The sequence below is a fragment of the Fringilla coelebs genome (assembly GCF_963513975.1).
Source record: "Fringilla coelebs genome assembly, chromosome: 6".
NCBI lineage: Eukaryota > Metazoa > Chordata > Aves > Passeriformes > Fringillidae > Fringilla > Fringilla coelebs.
In genome coordinates this window covers 3392241-3413679 of record NC_140034.1, presented here as the reverse complement: position 1 = coordinate 3413679, position 21439 = coordinate 3392241, and the positions used below count along the sequence as shown (strand labels likewise).

The 21439-nt window shown below is 44.1% G+C and overlaps 1 protein-coding gene across 3 annotated transcripts; it reads left to right on the top strand.

Annotated features, from left to right (window-relative positions):
• The first annotated feature begins 763 nt into the window (after nucleotides 1–763).
• GMFB (glia maturation factor beta) lies at nucleotides 764–20465 on the top strand. 3 transcript variants are annotated; one of them, XR_014616226.1, is made up of 8 exons: nucleotides 764–833; nucleotides 3333–3429; nucleotides 3822–3871; nucleotides 4798–4849; nucleotides 5875–5955; nucleotides 7198–7271; nucleotides 9592–12484; nucleotides 20216–20465. XR_014616226.1 is itself a non-coding variant. In XM_084207604.1 (7 exons), exons 1-7 carry the CDS (start codon nucleotides 831–833, stop codon nucleotides 9661–9663), a joined length of 429 nt encoding a protein of 142 aa, XP_084063730.1. In that variant the 5' UTR covers nucleotides 764–830; the 3' UTR covers nucleotides 9664–13557. The 3 variants fall into 3 exon arrangements, 1 of the variants encoding a protein (XP_084063730.1); XR_014616227.1 differs by having other exon boundaries at nucleotides 9592–12773; XM_084207604.1 differs by lacking the exon at nucleotides 20216–20465 and having other exon boundaries at nucleotides 9592–13557.
• The last annotated feature ends 974 nt before the right edge of the window (nucleotides 20466–21439 follow it).

Sequence of the window (21439 nt, the reverse complement as noted above, 5' to 3'; positions counted from 1 at the left end):
CCCTTGGTGAAAATCTGTAGTTTTATCTTAAATATTTGGTGTTTAAATCATTAGTATAATTCACTAGAAGTTGTGCCTGAGATGTAAAGGCTGCATGTGTCCTTTCATTCTGAGGAAAACAATTACAGTCTTAAATCTATTATGGAATCCCTTAAAGTGCATTCTTCTCTGCTCTAACAGCATCTAAAATTGTGAGCAGCACGGAAAAGGCCAAATATTCACTCCAGCATCAGGAGAGCTTCACACCAAGGCCCCACTATGGACAAACAGCGTGCGCCGAGGTCTGGCGGCTCCCGTTTGTGCCTTGCGTGCTGGAGACCCCGCATGACTTCCAGAATTAAACTCCACTTGTACACACGAGCACAGCAAGCACAACAACTTCTGATTCGTGTCATGCTTCAATTCCAGGGTTTAAACCTTCAGTCCTTGCCCTTTTGAAGGCACATTAAGAGCTGTACAGCCGAACCTACCCCGACCCGTCCCGCTTCCCCCAGATCCCCTCAGAGCGAAATGGCGCCAGAGGGCGAGCCCGCGAGTTGCCATAGCAACAGCGAGAGGCGGGGCCTGGGCTGCACAGCAAGGGGGAGGGGCGTTTTGCTGCAGGATCACGTGATCCTGCGTTTTCCCGCCCTCGGCGGCCTTGAACCTCCCCGCTGTCCGTAGGCGCGTGACACCGCCCCGCCCGCCCGGGGGGAGCGCAGTTGGTTGGTCGGAGGGCGAGGGAGGGGGCGGGGCTTGCGCCGCGCAGGCGCGGTGAGGGAGGGGGCGCAACCCAGTGAGGAGGAGGCAGCGGCGGCGCGCGAGCGGCTGCGGTTGGTGCGCGCGCCAAGATGGTGAGGGGGGAGCGCGCGCCGCTCCCTCAGGGGGGACCGGGGGGATCGTGAGGGGGGGGGGGGGTGTTGGGGTCCGGCCGGGAAGGGGCTCACCCCTCTGAGATGGTGCATAGTTAGCTGATTCACAAAGATTCGATAGGGAAATGATAGAATAGTCAACAGGAAAACGCGTGATCTGACCTCTGAGGAACTGATTATGTGTCTGTGAAACGACTGATGGCTTGATCGCACCTGGTTGTTGGTTGTCTTGTAATGTTTCGAGCTATTTCACTGAGGAACGTCTGATTGTTGCTCATTGAACTCATTTACCCGAGTGGTGAATTTGAACTTGAGCTGTGATTGCTGGTTGGAACCGACCAAGAGAAACGAGGACTGGTGCATGAATGCTGTGGGGTGCTTTGCATTAATATTGGTTAATGGGTAAAGTAATGGTTGTGGAGAAAGGAAGAGTCGTGCCTGCTGCTTTTAGTAAAGGTTTGGGAAGGTCAGCCTCTTGTGGAAGGAGCAGTTGCAAAGCAAATTTGATCAAATCTTGGACTGTTTTGCTGTGTGCCTCTCTGGTGAGAGCCGTGCTTGAGGCACTTTGCGAGATTCATGTTTACTTGTCAGTCTGATGGTGAGGGGAGGGGGTGTCCCGAGGAGGAGCTGCACAGGAGGGTCCAGGGAGCAGCAGCAGCACCCCTCGGTGGTGCTGGCAGGTGTGCCCGTGTCTGTGCTGCCGTCCTGCCTTGGCTTTCTCAGTTTTTGTTAAGCCAAGCGTTGGTGAGCCGGCTTAGCCCCGATAAACAGTCTGAATCTGATGTTGCCAAGTGTTTTCCTTCAGATCCCCTCAGGGATTTGTGTTCGTGTGGCTGCACAGGTGTGAGCAGGAGCATGGCATGTCTGCTGGGAGAAGCTGGTGAGCCCTGAGGACTGGCAGAAAAGCTTCCTTCACAAAAGAGTATTTTATGTAAAATATAACCTCAGCTTTGAAATGCAGCCCTGAGTCCTGTTGGGTTTTTAAATTGAGACCTCCTGGGTGAGTGAGAGTGGGTGTAAGTGACATTTTATACAAAATACAAGTTCAGCTATGGAATGCAGCCCTGAATTCTGTTGTGTTTTAAAGGTTTTTTTCCTATATGAGTAAGAGTGGATAGTAGGGATGTTTCACAGAATCCAGAATGAGTTAAGTTGGAAAAGACCTCTGAGATCATCAAGTTCAACCTGTTTGGGTCAGAGGGAGCCAAGGGTGATCTTTCACACTTAGGAGAAACAAGCAAAATCAGGGACACTGCACAGGCAGTGCCTGAGCTCTGCTGTCACAGCAGAGCCTGATTTCCTCTCCAGCTGTCCAGGGGAAGCACAGGGATGAAACTTTGTGCCAGAATTTGATCAAGGTGGAAATCTTTTTAGGAGCAACAACAAACGTAGGATATTGGAAGTGGGGAAGCAGAGCCACCCGTCTGCCTTTTGGGGGAAATCTTGCAATGTTGAACATGAGGCGATAGAGCTGGGACCTTAAATAGTGGCATTCTGATTTAAAAGCTGTGATTTGTCTCAATGCAAGAGCTCTTTATTAGAGCTTTTGATTGGTAATCTTGCACAATTTTTTTATCTGAGGAGTTTTTTTTAAGGAAACCTTGAAATACATTTACTTTGGTACAGAGTTCTTGATGCCTCGGGAATTCACAAATACAGTTCAAGCTGCAGATTTTAAGTAACTTCTTTATCAAGCTGGCATGAACCCCTTGGTGATGGAGGTTGTGTGTATAAAATGTTGCTCAGGAAATGGCAGTGGTTGGCTTGATGCAGTTCAGAAATTGCTTGTGTAAGGGAAGATAACCTGCATGGCTGCTTGTGAAACAATAATTTCCTTCCTCATCTTCAGTGGGATGACTAATACATTGCTTGAGCATCTCTGAGAGCTTGGTGTGCACAGGGGGAAATGGCTGCATGCATGTTTTTGGGTTAAAACATCTGAAACTCTTCCTGTGTGTGTGAATTCAGTATTTTTTGTGGGTAAAAATAAACAAGGACAATGTTGTTCTTAAACACCAATAATAGCTCTTACTATGTTAAATGCTTAAATTACTTGATCCCATTTTCTGTCACTCTGAGGGACTCCCTTATTTCATTCAGGGCTTTGAAAATGAAGTGCAACTTTACTTTCTAAGTGTAGAAGTATAAAATCTACTTCTGAAGTGTAAAGTTTACTTTTAAGAGCTCTGAGAATAATCCCACTAAAGGAGTAGTTAATAAATACTCCTAGTTAACTGTGTGGCTTTGAAGAGGGAAATTAAAACGGATAAATGTTCTGTTAATGTGGGTTTTTTTGAAAAAAAAAAATCCTTTCACCCATGTTTTTTCTGGTTTATGTGATGCTCTGAAGCTTTGGACAAGCTGCATGCAGGCCCTCTTCAGTATTTATGCACAGATGTGTGTGTCACAGGGGTTTTTTTGTCTGTTTCACTTTGTGGAAGGATTTATCTCTCCCTCCCCTGTGCCATTTCCTTTTTGCAGAGTGAATCTCTGGTGGTTTGTGATGTTGCCGAAGACCTGGTGGAGAAACTGAGAAAATTCCGATTTCGCAAAGAGACCAACAATGCTGCCATTATAAGTAAGTTCCAACCGTGCCCGACAAAAATTGTCAGAAAATCCTCTCTCCTCTTTTCTTCCCTGTGCAAGATTGCTGCTGTGTCAGGTAAACATGAGCCAGGGAGTGTTTGTTCTCTGAGCTGCAGCACTTTCAATTCTGCCTGTAATTTTAACAATAAAATAGTGCTGTTCTTAGGATTCAAGTCTCCATCTGCTCTTAGCAGAGTATTTATATTTAATTATGGCTCAGAGTCTACTACTGTTTGTAAAATGATTTTGGGAAGTCATGGGATACACTGAAGAAGAAAAACAGAATCACAAGGACTATAATTGTTGAGTGCTAAAAAGCTTCATGCATCCATTGTGTAAATCGATTGAAAAAAACATTGATCTGTGTTTTATTTTGATTTATAGTGAAAATCGACAAGGATAAGCAGTTGGTGGTGCTGGATGAGGAGCATGAGGTTTGTTAAATGAATTGTAAATAAGAGTATCTTCAGCCTGCAATGTATTGTTGTCTCTAAGGTACTGCCTTAGTTTCAAATTGTTATCAAACTCTTAATCTAATTTGGGTCATGAGCTTATTTAAATGCATGGTCACTCTGCATGTAAAGCACAGCACCATTAATAGTGAAACTATGCAGAAGCAATTGAGTTGACTAATTAATTGCACCAAAAAAAACCCCTTATTTTAAAGCTGTTTTAATGATGTAAAAAGCATCTTTGGCACCTGCTGGCTTTTTGAAGAGATTTCTGCTGTGTTTCCACGTAGATCTGCACATTTGTCTCTGAACTGGTCTGCCATCAATTAGAAGCAGGATTGCTAATCCCCTGCAGACTCTAAATTTGATGGGTGGCATAATAAGGTCAGCCCAGTGTGTGGTGTTTCTTAACGGTCCATAGGGCAAAATTAAATCCTTGCCAGGGATTTGAGCATTAACCAGAGCTCTTGTTCCCTAGAATGTAGATGTTAATGTAACACTCAAATGTAATGGGGGATCTTTTTTGTTTGCTGAAGGAGGAAGGACTGAATTTTTCAAACTTCTGATTTATGTAGCTGATTTTAACTTACTTTGTAGTATGTGCTTACTTATTTGAGCTTGGCAAAGCATGGTAACTGCCAGCATAGCCAACTAAAGCCAAAAATGTTTGCTCAGCTTTTTATGCCTAAAATAGGGGTGATTATTCATGCTAACATTAATTCTGTGTTTAGTCATAGGAGTCTTTTGGCACACAGATGTTCCTAAACTGCTGTAGTAATTTGGGAGGTCCTTATAAGTTCACCTGTAGATCAACATCTGCCCTACAGGTGTTTCGGTGTCCATTACCCTGCTTAAACCTTCCAGTGTGAGGTACTTGCTCAAATATTGCTTGTGTTTAATGTCACCAGGGTATTTCTCCTGATGAGCTAAAGGATGAGCTGCCTGAGAGACAACCTCGATATCCTTCCTATGCTGCTGCCATTTGGACTTACTCACTCCTGGAAACTGTTCAAAATGTTGGACTTCACCTTTTTAGGCCAATAATTGCTGTAGTGTCATCTTGCTGATCCTTTATTTGTGAAATAGCCCAGGGATCAGTTCTCAGGCTGCACTGAACTGTTGTGCCACTTGCTGAAACAATGACTCATTTAAGCCTTTCCTGACATTTTATTTCCTTTTACACTATATAATGTTTGGGGAACTAAAGCAAAGCCACGCTGCTGGTAATGTAAAGAAGTGAGTAAAATGTACCAGTCAGTGGCTACTTCTAAATATAGGGTTCTACCTGTGTAACTTTGGATCTGTTTTGATACTTTCTCAGGATGTGGCTGTTGTTGTTTTGCTGCAGTTACTGATTCTGGGGTTGCTGTGGGCATGTGATCCAGGGAGGAATCCCTGTTTTAAAAAAAAAGGAACAAAAGGAGGGTCAAGTAAATTACTCTAACTAGTGAAATAAAAGGGGTACTTGAGTTACATGTGAAGAAAATACCTGCCCTATTAGCCTCAAGAGCTGGCTGGCAGCATTCCCTGTGCTGTTCTGAATCTTGCCTTTCATGCCTACAGTGCAGTGGGAGGCTGTAAAACAGAAGTCCTGGCTAAAACTGCAGTTCAAATTGAGCAGAACACCTGAAACAACGAAGTTCTTGATCAGCAAAGAAAGAATTTGGCTTTCATTAAAAGCCAAAACCACACTGGTGGGTGTGGGAAGTCTTTTGACAAAGCTGGAAGAGGAATATTTGTGATGAGAGGGTGATTTTTAGCTCTGATGTGAAACATTACTACAGAGACAGCCCTCACACTGAGGCAGGGCCAGTTCTGAAAGTCAGATGTGGAAGTGAAAACAAAACAGTGAGGTTTTTATTGCCAAATTAAAACATCATCTAAAATGCAACACTGACTTCTGCCTGCATCAAGCTCTGATGACTGAGGATTATATCCTACTAAAATAATTGATTTCTTAGTTTCTTTAACCTCAGAAAAAACATTTATTGTGTATAGTTACAAGTACCAGCATGAAGATGGAAGAGTTTCCTATCCATTGTGCTTTATCTTCTCCAGTCCAGTTGGTGAGTGAACTCTTTGATTGGTAGCTACTGTGTGTTGTAAATTGGGAATAATCTTGTCTAGGGAAGATAAAACTGAGTGCTTGGTGCTCTCAAGGAGGCTTTCCTGCCTTTGAGGTTCATATTTAGGGCACTTCAGATGTCTGATAGAAGAGATTCTCTTTTTTCCACTTTTGGAGGCTGAACTGGAGTGTTGGTTTCCTGCTTAGCTGGCCAAAAGGTGTGTCTGCCTCAGTGTGCCTGTTCTCAGTATGCTCAGCAACCCTCCTCTGAAGGGCAGGGCCTGGAGCACTCTGCATCTACTCCTGGAGGTTTAACCTAATTTAACCCTTTTACTCCTCAGATCTTGGGGAATCCTCAAAACATGACCTGTAAGGCTCAGGAAGTGAGCACAGAGAGGGCTGGAAGACACTGCCTGTGTTCCTGAGTGATTCTGTTCAGCTGTCTCTTGCTATTCAGACATAAGTGACTGGGAGGGAGGAAATTCCTCTCTTCTCAGAAGGACATGGGAACCCATTTCTTTCTGAGGATCTTGGAATCCTATTCCTTTTATTCCTTCCATGAAAGGAACAGGACTTTAGGAGGGTTAGAATGGGATTTGAGAGGAGTTTTCAGGGGGCCTGGCTGTAATGGGCAGCAGTAGCGGATGCTGTGAGGGGACAGTCTAAAGTGCTGTCACAGCCGTGGGGGAAAAGGAGGAAGAGAGGGCTTCCTAACTCAGATCTGAGCATGTGAAAGTGCTGGGGAAACAGACTGTTCCAGGAGAAACAGACTCTAATCCTGGATCATCCCAGGTTTGTAGAGAGCAGTATAGAGCATCCTCTGCTTGTGTCCCAGCAAACCTCAGCATCAACTTACCTGCACAGGACACTGTGTCATTTTAATAGAAGCCAAATAACCTGGGTCTTGGTTTGGGCTTACAGAACTGAATTGCTCCTGGGCTTGCATCTGTGTTCTGAGTTGTAGTAGTGTATCTTGCTGGTATTACTGGATTATCCTTGTTATCCCCTGGAAGAAGATAAACTGATTGCATTGTTTTACCCTCCATTTCTCAGAGCTAGAGTAACTAGGTATATAAAAGAGTTTAGCAACTACTGAGCATATTCTTCTGTAGCTACCTGAGAATCTTTCTGTGAATATTTTTAGCTTTCAGTTTGTAATTCTTAAAAAAAACCCAGACTTATTTTTGAATGGTTGCAGTAAAAATAATTAAACAAAATCTCTTTTTTTTCCCCATAACTTCAGGATGTAAGCCTGAGCAGCAGATGATGTATGCTGGAAGCAAGAATAAGCTTGTACAGACAGCTGAACTCACTAAGGTATAACTGGCTTTTGAAATAGCTTTCTCCCCCTTCACTGCAGGTTGTTTTGTGTCTTGCTTGAACCAATGGCAAGAAGGGTTTTGTGAAAGTTTGTGATTACAGTGTACAGAGCAGAGTCTGGTTTAGGAAAGCTGAAGGAGGAGTATGTGTGGAGATTTCTGTACCCTAAAACACCAGGAGGAACAGTGTTCTCTAAAACAAAAATATCCCTCAGTAGGATGGACATCTTTGCTGTGGGGGAGGAATTTACTGATGGGAAGAATAGACTGAAGCCTCAGTGTGGTGTGGAACAGATCAGTTGAGCTGGTTCCTGGGGCTGCATGCTTGCAGAACAGCCTGCAGAGTAAGTAACATGTGCCAGGGGATGAACAATTTCTTCCTATGTTGGGTTCTTCCCGTACTGACACCAGAAGAAATCACTGCATTCACTAGGTCTGGCTGTGTATATGTTTTAGAAAAGAAATGTCACCTGTTTTTCAGTTTGGAGATCTCTGAAATCTTTGCCTAATTGGCACCTAGACTCCTTTTGCCTCAAGCAGTAAAGCTTAATAGAGTCAGTAGCTGCTTCAGGTTTTTCATACCATGTGAAATGACTTCAGCACTTCCCGCAGCACTGTTCCCTTTAGGTCTTCCTTATCCTGCTGAGTCCTTTAACACCCCAGTAAAAATGTCTGTTGGGCCAGTAAGAGTGCTATGAATCACAGAATGGCTTGGGTTGGAAGGGACCTTAATGTTCATTTGTTCAAACACCTCCCACTAGACCAGGTTGCTCCAAACTCTGTCCAACTTTAGCCTTTTCCAGCTGTACCGTGTAAGAGAAGACATCTCTGTTTTAAATTAGACCTCAGTTGACAGGAGTCAATAGCAAGGCAGCAGAAGATGGCGGAAACAATCAGCACAGCCCCAAAAAATCTTTTTTTAGATTTCTTGAGATTGCATCTTGGAGGCTTGATAACTGTGATAGAAAGGAGGAAGACAGTTTTCAGTAAGCAAGAAGGGGCTGGTGAGAAGAAGGTGAAAGCCTGCGAAGTAGCTCAGTTGGAGTCCCTATCACTTCTGAAATGGGAGAAATTCAGCCTGAATGGCTTTTGAATGCAAGTCCAGGACTTGGTATAGAGGTTCATGATCATTCATCTTTCCTGAAGTCAGAGAACACAGGCTGTCTCCAGTTGGAATTGCCTGCTTGCTCTTCAAATGTACTTTATTCTTGCCACTTGCTGAGCTGTGTTTCATTTTAACTCCTGCTGTGACTTCCTCCTGGTGTGATTTTTGCTCATGACTCAGCTGAGTTCTCTCGTCAGTCTCCAGTGACTTGCATATTAGCTTGGTTCCTGTTAAGCTGTTCTGTTCTTGTAACACTGATTTTTGGGGTTTCTCCATTTTGAAGGCCTGTGAATTTGTAAAATTTGTAAAAAGACTTTGGTCTTTGGGCATCTCATGGACTCCAGTAATCAATGCATAATTAACGTTGTTTCTCTTCAGGCTATTAAAAACAAAACCCAAACCCTAACCAATTACTTGCCCACATGGAATATAAAGAGTATATTGGTGTTTTGGACCTTTTTCTGCTTCAAGACTTCATTAAAGTTTCACAAAGCTTTGGGTTAGTAGTTTTTAGATTGTTTTGGGGGTTTGGCCCAGAGATGCTGTGGCTGCCCCCTCTCTGCAAGTGCCCAAGGCCAGGTTGGATGGGGCTTGGGCAGCCTGGGATAGTGGAAGGTGTCCTTGCCCATGGCAGGGGATTGGAACTAGATGGTCTTTAAGGTCCCTTCCAACCCAAACCTTTCTATGCTTTTAGGATTTTGTTGGGTTTTTTTCCCCAAGTTTTCTATTTTGAAATATTTTACAGGTAAAACAGTATGCTACTGGCTACTATGAATTTGTTTCAGTTGAAAGAAAAAAGAACTGTGTGTTGGACTGAGTAGGATTGCTGAACTTTGGTCTTAAATCAACCCAGATATTAAATTATTTGTATTCTTCAAAATACCGTCTTGCTGAGATAATGCATGTGAGAAGGGGCCACTTCAGGGTTATTTTAAAATGTAGTACATGTGCTTCTCTCATATTCTTAAGGGATAAGAGTAAAGCCCAGAAATAGCATTACAAGATTCTTGTTCATGTTAGTGATGCTTTTTGCCACTTAGTCTTGTGTATTTTCCTCTGATCTGATGCTTTCAAGAAAGCACCTGAAAATTGTAGGTTGGTGAGTGGTTTATTGCAGCTCAGACAATGTGTGTGGAAAGCTGCTGCTTGCATTGCCTGCTTGTCCCTTTGCAGTCCCATCCCTCAGGAATTGATGCAATGCCATTTTGTTTAGGTATTCGAAATCAGAAATACAGAAGACCTAACTGAAGAATGGCTGCGTGAGAAACTGGGCTTTTTCCACTAAGGAAAACCTCTTAAGTATTTATGTACCATCCTGGTGATACTGGAACCAGACATGAATACTTACATCCAAGCAATGCACTGTATTCACAGCTGTCTCCTGCAGTATCTCTCTTGTGCAGAGTTTGTGCAAAGAATAGCAGGTCTGTCTCCTTGAAGTAACAAATCTTTGCAGGTGTTTCCTTATTTGTACCTGCTAAAAGGGAATACTCCTCTGCAGGGACTCCTTTTGCACTCCTGTGACTAATATTTCTGTAACTAAAATAGTTCAGTTCTGGATTTATAACCGTGTACAAACATCATTTGGAAGCTGACGCTAACTTTTTCTGAGCTACAAATGCATCCTTATGACACACATTAGCCATTTATATGCAGAATTTATGTACTGTCACTTACCAGATTTTTTGACTTAATGTCTTCTCAGTTTTGAAGCATTTGTTGGAAGCTCCCTGGAAGCATTTGTTTGGTATTAAGAAGTCAAAATCCTTGTACTGCAAATCCATCCATTTATCTTTCCATCGAGTCCATGTGAACTGTCTCAAATTCTTGGAACTAATTTTTGTCATTCCAGTAATTCCTCAGTTGCCTGAGTCAATCTTCCTAAATTTCAGGGCAAAGCTTTGACTGTCCAGTTCTCATGCTAATACAGTCTCACAGGAACTAGCTGATAACTAAGGGCTGAACTACAACTCTGGTTCCTCTTGTACCAGATTTCTTCTTGCATCTCTGTTCTGACACTGTTGAGAAGTTTACCTCTGCTCATTTCCTGTTATCTGAACACCTGGTGATACTGTGTGCCTTTCATTTGTTAGCTTTAAAAGGACTTGAGAATTTTACACTGCCACTTCTTACAAATTTGGTAAAAACTTTGTTAAAGAATCCAAGTAATATTTGTTCCTAGTGCCTCGTGCTGCAGTTGACATCTGTTAAAACAAAAAGCCAACCTCATTTTCTTTGAAATTCCAATCATCTGCTCCATTTGTAGGAGTCAGGAGGTTAAAGCTTTTCATGATAATGAATTTATATCTCTTTTGTTATAAAAGTTGGCCACACATAGCTTTTGAGTACTTTAATTACAACCTCTAACTTTCTTAATGGCTTTTTGGTCAAAATTACATTCCAGATGAAGCTTTTGCATATTTTGCATAAGTGATTATTTGATTTTCATCTACTTAACGGTTCATCTCTTTGAAACAGCAAATCTAATGTGAAAATAGTATTTAACTTTTATAAATGACCAGTCTTTTTACAGGTCTGTTTTATATTGAATAGAGTAGTTGTCTGATGTGGGACACGTTCAGCACGTGCTGTGACAGGAGGAGCACTCATGGGACAGTCTCTCCTTATCTTGCTCGTGAGTGTTTGTTGTGCTTCTGAACAAGTGTCTGCGTAAGAGCAGCTTCCTGTTAATAACATACCTTAAAATACAGCTGCCCCAACCAATCTGCTCGCTGGGAAGGAATGCAGTGTTAAATTTGGAGGCCAGTATTTCATGCTGTGAAACCTTTGCCGAAAGTGGGGTTATTTTTCATTTGTCAGCATAGGTTGTGTTAGTGTTAAAACACTAACTCCTGCAAGATCACAAGGAATTAATTTGCAAAGGTCTTCAGCGTTGGTAAATCTCTTCCTAGTTTGATGTTATTGCTCATTTATTTGTATATAAATCTGACTTGAGAGGAGCTTTGCAAAATACATGTTGGAATGATCCAATTAAATCGATCTTTTGGTGCGGGAAAGAAGTGCTTGTAATTAAATTTCTGTGTTAACGTACTGAACTGGAAAAACAATTTCATTTCCCTGGACGAAAAAATGTTGATTATGAAACTGTTGCTTGATCATTCTGTACTGCAAATCAATAAAAACCATGTCTTTTGTGACAAACATTGTATAAATAAGACTTTGGCTTAAAGGGTGGTGTCATTCCAAGCATCAGCCTGGAAACAGCAAGAATCTCTTTTGAGGTTTTTTTTTGGGATTGTACTAAAGGTGAGGCATGTCAAAGTACAGTGTGGGCGTAAGGGAAGCTGCTGCTTGGAATGTTCAGCTTGATTTGCAGTGGGGAAAAACTGGATTAATCATGTCTGTTGTACTTTGTACACTGGTGGGCTGCCAGCAGCCAACTGCTGCCTGCACAGGTCTGCAAAAAAATAACTGTACAAGAGGCCTGTATCAGGAGGGAAGGGAGGAGCTGCTGCATGAAATGATGAAATTTGACCTTTCATCTCTGGATTGCTCCCCCTTCTGCCAAGAAAACATTTCTCCTTACAGCTGAATCTTCAGCTGAGTTCTTCCACTTCACATGTTCTTGTGCCTCACTTAAGCACTTTCTGCCTTGGGTGCTGCCCCTCCAGCCTTGCAGGGAGCAAACAGATCCTCGCGAGAGTGTTAAAGCCCAGTTTGTCCTGAAAGGTGCTGTTGATGCTGCTCAGCCCACCAGTATTGCTCTTCAGCCAGCCCTGCCTGGCAGCTGTTCCTTCTTCCCTGGCTGAGCTGTGGAAGCAGCTGCAGGTTCTGGGAAGATGAGTGTGCAGAGGGTGTTTGCTGTTCCAGCCTTGTTTGTGTTCTCTTTGGTCTTAATGCAGTGTTCTGACACAACTGGCTGCTGCTAATTGTCCTGGGCTCTTGAGATGCAGGTAGTGCTAACACTTGATTCAACAAAGACATCATTATGTCCAGGTCTTTCCTGCAAAAATAATCCTTGTTTTCATAACATCTTTCCCCACCTTATCTGTAGAACTGTGTGTTCTGTGCTGCTGCCCCCTTAGGCTCAGTGGGAGGCAGATGAGTCCATGTTCAGGCCAGTATGTTCCTGCTGGGCTTTGCTGGTGAGTTGCCCATCTGTAATCACACATTTCTCTTGAATTTTCAGACCTCTAAAGAGACATCTAAAGGACAGCATAAATTAGCCTAGGGGAGCCTTTGTAGCTAAAGGTCTGAGAGTCAGCATTTTCCATTGGGAGCTCCTATTTTTCAGGAGTTAGTAAGTTGGCCATAAAATCCTTGGTCTGGAGTTAAAGGTCTCTCCAAGGGAGACTTCTGCCACAATTAATCAGGTTTGCTTTAAATATTGACTAGATGGCTGGGATACAGCTCTTGTAATCCTGTTCACTGATGGTAAGCTGAATTAAAGCATGAATTTGCATGTCAGCCCATGAAATAGACTTGTAGTGTTTTGAATATTTTTAACAAAAAAATGTAAATGCTGGTATTTGATGGTTTAAGTGTATTTCTAGTATCATGAATACTGTTCTGATCTATTAAAGGAGGCAATAATGCAGGTGTTGATACCTTTTTTGCTTCTCCAAAGGAGCATCTTTGCATTTGTACCAGGATTCCATTTTTGTATCTTTAACTGTAAAATAGCTGGTCCAGAAGCAATGTTAAACTGAAGACGGGTCTGACTCAAACAGGCAGAAGCAAGAGAATTCAATTCCTTACTTCAGAGCATTCCAAAAATAAACATCATGAACATTGTTTTTATACATACATGTAGTGACTGTGAAGTGGAGCCGTGGTGGGACATGAGAAGGGGCTCAGTGAAACTCTTGTGTTTGTTCTGTGATCCAGACTTGTCTTAAAAGGTGTGAGAGATTCACGGCCAGATTTGAGAATTTGGCAGTTCCATGAAAATACCAGTAACCAGTACAACTTCCATATGCTGTTTAGTCTCTGCTGCTTCACATTGCATGTTTACTTTAAACCAAATCTTTTTTTTTTTTTTTTGCTAAGCATGGTGCTTGTATTGGTTTAAATAAAATGTTTCATTAAGAGGTTGTGTTGGCCTGTTTTAATTGCAAAGTGGTCCCTATGTGACAGGGAAAATCCAGTGATGCTTGGTACGACCTTCCTCCTTTTCTCAGCTTCCTGGAGTTTGTGTTGGACTTGTAAGGTGTCTTCAGTCTCAACTGCTCCCTCATTTGCTCTTTACCTAAAATAATTCCTCTTTCCATCTGCTGTGGTGGGGAGGAGAGGAGCTGCTGGAATACTGCAGGGAGCTCCTGTGCTCTGCTGCTTTGCACCTTTGTGTCACAGACCTCCCACTGTCTCCAGATGAGGTGCAGGCAGCGTGGGGCTCAGTGTCAGCCTGGAATGTCACATAAACTTCCCTGTTCCACCTCTCCCACAAGGCTCCTGGCAGAACCTCGAGCTGTGGAATACAATACAGAGTGCAGGTGCCCCCTGAACAGTGTCAGAGTAGCTGTCAAGGAAACGAAAGCTTGAAGGAGACAGAGGAGCTTAGTTTTTGGCCCATCTCTTTCCTGCCCAAGAGACCACTGCATTAATTTGATTTAAGCCCTTCTTTTCTGCATTCTTGCTGTTTCATTCTGTCGTGATCTTTGGAGACTTTGATTCCTCTCTTGTTGAAAAAACTGCCAAGTATAACCCAAGGAATTCAGTACCTGACATAGATTGTTTCTGTGAACACCAAAGAACAGCATTAATAGGCCACTGATTAGACATGACAGAAATAAACCCCTTTGCTCCCAGGTGAGAGAACTCTGTGAAGGAGAAAATGCACAGCTGCTTCAGCACATCTGGCTCCTGAATGGCATCTCAGTCACTTAAAGGCAAAATCTATTGCCAAAAGCTCCTAAGGGAGAAGAATGGTTTTCTAGAAAAGGAGAAAAGAAAAGAAAAAAAAAGGAATAAATAGCTTTTCTATGGGAGGAGATGATCACCTGTGGGGTCCTGTGGCATTCTCTGCTCCTCACTGAGTGTACTTCACTAGGACATTGGCAGTAGTTCATTGGTGCTGCTACATCACAGGCCATAAAAACAACAGCAGAGTAAAGAGAATTGCCAGGAGATCAGGGATAGGAAGTGAAGGGCAGCTGCTTCCATTCAGGAAAGGTCATTGGTTTCTCATAGTTATGATGAAAAATGTCAGTTGAGTGGTGATTAAAGTCAAAGCAAAGGGGGAGTAGGAATCAAAATGGGAAACCTCTGCAGAGCAGGATCAGCCTGCAGGGTACCTGCAGCCTGAGCATCTCACAGTGGTGCTTTCCCTTCAGGGGTGTGGGGACAGCTTGCCCAGGGCTGGGAGTTTGCTAAGGAGATCTGTGGCTTGGCAAGGTGTCTGGGAATAATACAGAGAGGAGAAATGTGGTTTGTTCTGGAGGAGCTGGAAGAAGAAGCACAGGATGGTTTGGGTTGGAAGGGACTGTAAATCCCACCCAGTTCCACCCCTGCCATGGGCAGGGACACCTTCCACTATCCCAGGCTGCTCCAAGCCCTGTCCAACCCGGCCTTGGGCACTTTGAGGGATGGAAGCTGGGGCAGTTGCTGTCTGTGTGTGACAGTGTGTGAGTGTGCCTGTGCCTCCTGTTCCATGGGTTGTTGAATTGACTGGAATACAAGCTGGCTCTCCCAAGCTCCTCACTGTGAAGTTCTTGCAATTTCCTGCTTAGGTGCAGGTGAGGGTGGGAAGCCAGGCACAGACAGTGAGATTCTGACACAGTGCCATTGAGAGGCAGAACTGACATGGAGCAGCCTTGAGAGGGAGGGCTGGTGGGGCTGTGGGAAGGACATGAGGTACTCCGTGGGTGTAAGAGTGGCTGGAATTTGTTCAGCTGCACTCCTGGCAGGGCTGAGGATTTAAGGTGGGCTTTACCCCTTGGAACAAAACTGAAGATGTGGCAGGTGGGTCATCCCCTGCACTTGTTAGTTGGCACAGTTGTGTCAGCTGCAGTTTTGGTGATGTACTACAAGATCTAAAGAAATTAAGCTCAGCTTCCTGTGGGAAAGCCTGCACAGAGGGGCTTACAAATGCTGGAGATGTTGGATTTGGCTTCTACATGTGTAACTCCAGTCTGGTTACTTCCTCTGCAGGGCTTCCCTTAGGGTAGGTAACTGCTTCTCTCTGCCAGCAAAGGCAGAGCTGTGGAGATGATGTCATTTGTTCCCACCTCCTCCAGAAGGGAACAGAGCCCAGGGAATTGGTCCTGTGTGCTGAGCTGGCCTTGAGGCTGGTCTGGGAACACAGTTTAAATGATAACTGCTGGGATCTGAGAGGCAGCCCTGGTGTTCTTGAAAAGCAGCCTTGAACTGCCAGACATGCAGGCATGTAGGTTCCTACAGTACAGCAGGGAAAAGGAGTTGTAGATCTCAAAATATATATCTGGGATCAACCTCTTGGAGAATTGGCATCCTCTCTCTGGGCTGCAGAGTAAAGGAGTGCGCTGGCTTGGTTTGGGCTGTTCAAGGTATTGGAAATGTCAATTCTAGCATTGTTGTAATAAATACAGTTCTGAAGTACAAGGACCCCTGGCTTTAGCTTTTAACTTTTCAAATCAATACATATTTGTATCTGGTTTCTCTATTGAAAGGTTGAACATAAGGCTGAGCAAATGCATACCTCAAGTTTTCTACTTTCATTTTGTGGGAAGTAGCAAAGGGTGAAATACGAAAGTGAATATCCTCTGCAGGTGGTTAGGACAGTGCTGGCATGTCATCAACCTGTTGGAGTGACTCCTCAGGAAGGCACCAAGTTGATGAGAGGAATAGAGCATCGCTGCTGTGAAGAGAGACTGAGAGAATTGGGATTGTTCAGCCTGGTGAAGAAAAGGCTTACAGCACCTGAAGGGAGCCTGCAAGAAAGACGGAGAGAGAATATTTACAACAGCCTGGAGTACCAGGACAAGGGGGAATGGCTTCAAATTGAAAGAGTAGGTTTAGATTGAATATCTGAAAAACTTTTTGACTGTCAGGGGGGTGAGGCACTGGCACAGATTTTCCAGGGAAGCTGTGGATATCCCATCCTTGGAAATGTTTAAAGCCAGGTTGGACAGGGCTTGGAGCAACCTGGGATAGTAGAAGGTGCCCCTACCTAGGGCAGGGAGATTGGAACCAGATGATCTTTTAGGTCCCTTCCAACCCAAACCATTCTGAAATTCCATGGTTCTGAGTTCACATCAGTGTAAACTTGGGCACTGTTCCTCTCCCAGGTCTTGCAGGCTTTTTTCCATGTCTGCTGCTCCTTTGGGTGCTGTTGGATGCTGTGATCCTGTGTGGATAAGAGGGTGTCTGATGCAATGTGTGTGTGCAGCATCCTGTGCAGCCTCGCTGTGCTCTGTGTAACCCCCCTGTCTTTTCTCTAGCCATGGAGCCAAGGGGATGATTTCGATGCCTTTGCACAGATGTGGTTAATCAGAGTGGCCCGTTGTGTCCCAGCATGGGGGGATCGTCTCCTCTGGACTGTCCTGTCGTGTTTCATTCCTTCAGAGACTGCAAACATGCTCTGGGTTAACCCTGTTCACCTCTGGAGCAACGTGAGGTGTCTCCTACAGAACTGATGGAGCTGGGCTGAAACTCCCCTGACAGCTCTCACAGCTCCTCAGCAGGGGACAGAGGGGAGACGGGAGCAATTATCATCCAGAGGGACTCTGAATGCAGAACAGACGTAAACACTGGGAGAACAGCACGTCTGTCTTTCACGGCAAATTTACTCCTGTGTCAGGGAAGTCCTATCCAGGCTGTTTGAAAGGCACACACTGTCACCCCCATTCCTGCTGTTCCATGCCATGAGCCCCATGAATGCAGCTTCTCTTCCCTCTCCTGGAGCCCTTGGCTCAGCAATTAATATAATGCACCCTTGAAATCCCTGTGCCAAACAGCAGCTGGTGTTGTCGCCTCATTTCTGTGGAAAATGGGAAGACAGCAGAAGAAAATGGGGCAAAAAAACATTCAGTTGAAAGGGGAAGGGGCACCAGCCATCCTGTACTTTTGCTGAGCCTTAGAGCTTGGAAGCGGAGCAAAAATCAGGGGTCATTGTCTCTATGGAGCTGAAGAAGGAACAAGAGAGATCTAACATTTGTTCAAAATAATGTCTAATTTTAAATATTCACTGCTGGATAATTGGAAGGAGAATGTGCCTGCCTTGCTCACAACTGCAGTCTGCCTGGCCATCTGCTCTGCCAGCAACAAATCCTGGATTGATCTGCGAGTGTGATTAATTCAGCGAGGACGACAGGATCAAGGGATCAGCCAGAGACAATATTTATACCCTACCTCCAACTGTGAATGTGCAATTGTTTGGTTCAGGAGTACAAAACAAATTGTATAGCTGTATTACGGGGAGAATAGAAAAATAGAAGCATCCACTCAAGAGCCCTTCTTTCCTTGGATGGCCCCATTCCAAGCTCTGTAAGTACAGTTTAATAAAAGCCAGTTCCCTGTCTGGGAGGTGAACAAAGCTGTTCTCATCTACAGAGAACTTCTGCATCTTTACTGCTGCTGCCTCATTCCTGTGGTTTAGTCCTAAAACCTTGGAGGTACTGGCTCTGTGCCCTCATGCACACGGGCTGTGGATGTGGAGTGTGAGTCAGCCACTCCACCCAGCTCCCTGTGCCTGAGGTTACTGGTGGGAGCTGCAGCCAGAGCAGAGCTGGACTTTAAATATCAAGAACAACCAGTGGGGTGGATTTCTAGCACTGGTACAGCTTTGAGCTGATTTGGTAATACGGATGTAGCTGGAGAGATCAAAAGCAAGATTTGTGAAGGATTTTAGATGTGGATGGAGGCTTTTGAAATCCTATTTAGTATAAATACACATTGGGCCTGAAGGTGCCATACTCAGGGCCACAAGGGATGTCTCTGGGGAACAGGAAGTCAGAGCCCTCCACAGTTCATTTTTTCTGATACAAAACTGAAGTTGTGTGTATTTTCCCTCCTTATGACCAGAAACAATAAAGATGTTAATCCCTGGAAGTGTCCCAGGCCAGGCTGGATGGGACTTGGAGCAACCTGGTCTAGTGGAGAGTGTCCCTGCCAATGGCAGGGGATGGAACTGGACAATTTTAAGGTTCCTTCCAGCCCAAGCCATTCTGGGATTCTAAGAGCTAAGGACTAAGGGTGACATTTTTGGAGCCACAACTGCTACAGCTAGGCTAATGCAAAATGTTTTGGAAAATCCCCTCCGTTGTTGATGAGGAGCCAAATCCTGAAATGCACTATAAATTTTTTTTAAAAAATACAACTCTTGGTCTCTTTTCCTGTCCACACACTGTTATCATGTTCACAATTGTGTGGAAAGCCATTAACAGGAGCTTTACCCAGCATGAGAAAAACAAACCCTGTTATTTATGAGGACAGGTTGAGTATTCAGTATTTAGCCTATTAAATGAAAACTGTTGCCATCTGACCATGAATGTCGGAGGGATTGAGGCCACGGGTGGATTCTGTAATGAGTCCTGGTGAGATGCCTGACAGCGCCCGTGTTCTGAAATTGGGTTTTAAATGTGATTGTTTCTCTTGAGACTGGCTTTCATGTGCAATGGAATTTATCATGTTAATTTGTTTATGTGATCAGTACTAAATGGGAGAGCCTAAGCAGGGATTCTGGAGGTGAGTTAATTAGTGCAGTAGGAAAGGGTATTTGCCAGTGAGGAAGGGGAGTTGGGGCACTTGCAAGTGCAGGGATGTGTTTACCCTGCTGATGAAAGACTGAACCAATGTCTGTTGGTGGATAAAGGGGGTAAGCAGGTGAGGAGTTCAGTGCTCTGGCTGCTCCTGATGTGTATTTGCAGGGGTGCAGGAAGGTGACCTTGGCTAGACTCTGTTAGAGATACTCAGAGAGTTTCTGCTAAATTCACAGAATCACAGGATGGTTTGGGTTGGACAGGACCTTAAAGCTCATCTCTTTCCCCCCCTGCCATGGCAGGGACACCTTCCACCATCCCAGGTTGCTCCAAGGCCTGTCCAACCTGACCTTGGACACTTCCAGGGATCCAGAGGCAGCCACAGCTTCTCTGTGCCAAGGCCTCACCATCCTCACAGGGAAGAATTTCTTCCCAATATCCCATCCAACCCTGCCCTCTATCAATTTGAAGCTGTTTCTCCTTGTCCTGTCACTCCATGCCTGTATTAAATGTCCCTGCTCCTCCTTTTTATGAGCCCCGTAAATTGTAGATATATACTCAGTTTTTCCTCTCCTGAAAACCCAGTAAGTGAAGTCTATTAAACTCAGCGGGATTTTTATTACCAAGCTCAATAGTATTAGATTTCTCCTTGATATCTATAACTGAAATGACAATTTTTAATGTTGAAGGATGTGGTTAACCTGTGCATAATTCAGAGAAATTGCTCTATAATCTTTCCTCACAGTTCTCTGCCAAAATCTTCCTCATGAACAGCCTGTAACACACTGAATTATGACTGATTATACGGCTGTTTTCCAATAAGGACAAGTACTTGAGAGGGATTTAAGATGAAGGGAACAGACACTGACATTTTCCCTGGGGATTCCAATCAGGATTAAACCCAGTGTGTCCAGACTAATGGGAAAGTGCATTAAGAGCTGTGGGCCATCTCCAGAGCTCCTCTGTGGCTTCCTGGCATTGTTTTCAAAGTTTAATCAGAGAAGATACTCAGTCATTGTTTGATTTGAGAAACCAAATGGATGTGAAATGAGAATTGATTAGATAATTTTCTGCAGAATTTGCTTTTCATTTCCTTTTGTGTTATCTTAAAAAAAAAAATAAAATCTATGATAAAGAAATCCTTCGGTGCAGAAATCTTTGTTGTGCAAGATTACAGCTGCCTTCCTCTTTTCCTGACAGGATAATTGCAGTTGAATGGTATGCCAGCACCTGAGGGAATAAAACACTGCATTCCTCGAGGCAGAACCAGGATTAATTGCAAATGCAAGTATGTGGCTGACACACCTTCTTACTTCTGAGACTGCACATCCCCGTTGCACAACATTTTCATGTACAAGAAATCAGCAAATACAGAAGTATCTACCTTGAATGGATCAAACTGCAGCGGAGAACCTGTATTCCCCAGCCCCAAGGTATAACAGGATCTCTGCACACATCCTGTTTCTCTACCTCCCACAGCTCTTCTGAGGCAAACTGGCTGTGGGTGGCTTTGGAAAAGCCTGAACCAGGGAATTTTCCAGCACAGTCCAGTCCAATGTCTGTGGGAATAAGTGTGCCTGTGCAGCTCAAGGGTACTCCAAATAAGAAATAAACAAGTTGCAAATAAATAAGGCCAAAGAAGCATCAAGTGATATGAAGAAAGCTGTTATTGCAGAGGGATTGCAGAAATTGTTGTTTCTGGCTCCTCAGGAGTGAGGGATGAGGAATGGTTGGAAGGTGGCTGTGATGCACTGCCAGGGCCTCTCTTCCGAACCCATCCTGTCACCCTGAGCTGGAAGGAAACTACAACAGGCTCAGCCCTTCCTGATGTCCTCACTGCCCGGTGGTCTTGTCTGTCCTTCTTGCAAGGCAATGGGAAGGCTCCTGGGACAGAGCTGGGAATGGCTCAGAGCAGCTGCCTGGGCTGCAGGACCCACCCCACACTCTCCCGGCCTTGTGTTGTCTCACCTTCTTATTAATCTCAGAGTCACAGAATCATAGACTGGTTTGGGTTGGGAGTCCTTAAACCCCATCTTGTTCCAACCCCCTGCCACAGGTAGGGACACCTTCCACTAGAACAGGTCTTTCAGGGCTCATCTTCACTAAAATTTATTTTAAAATCTGTTTTCTGGGTTTCACATCAAAGTTTCATGGGTCATAATGACACCACAGCACTTTTTTTGGGAGTAGTTTGTGGATGAGATGAGTGATTTTATACTGAAACATCAACTTTATCTTTGCAACAGCTGATTTCCTAAAGACAGCTCATTTGCTACAGCTTTTCCTGTATTTTGGTGAAGGAAATAAAGTTTCTGCTCATCTCTCATTGTGACACTCCATTAATTGTGTATAAAGCTTTCCAGCAGATAACACCGGAAAATATTATTTAGTTTGGCAGCTGTTGGTTTTATGGAAATCATCCCT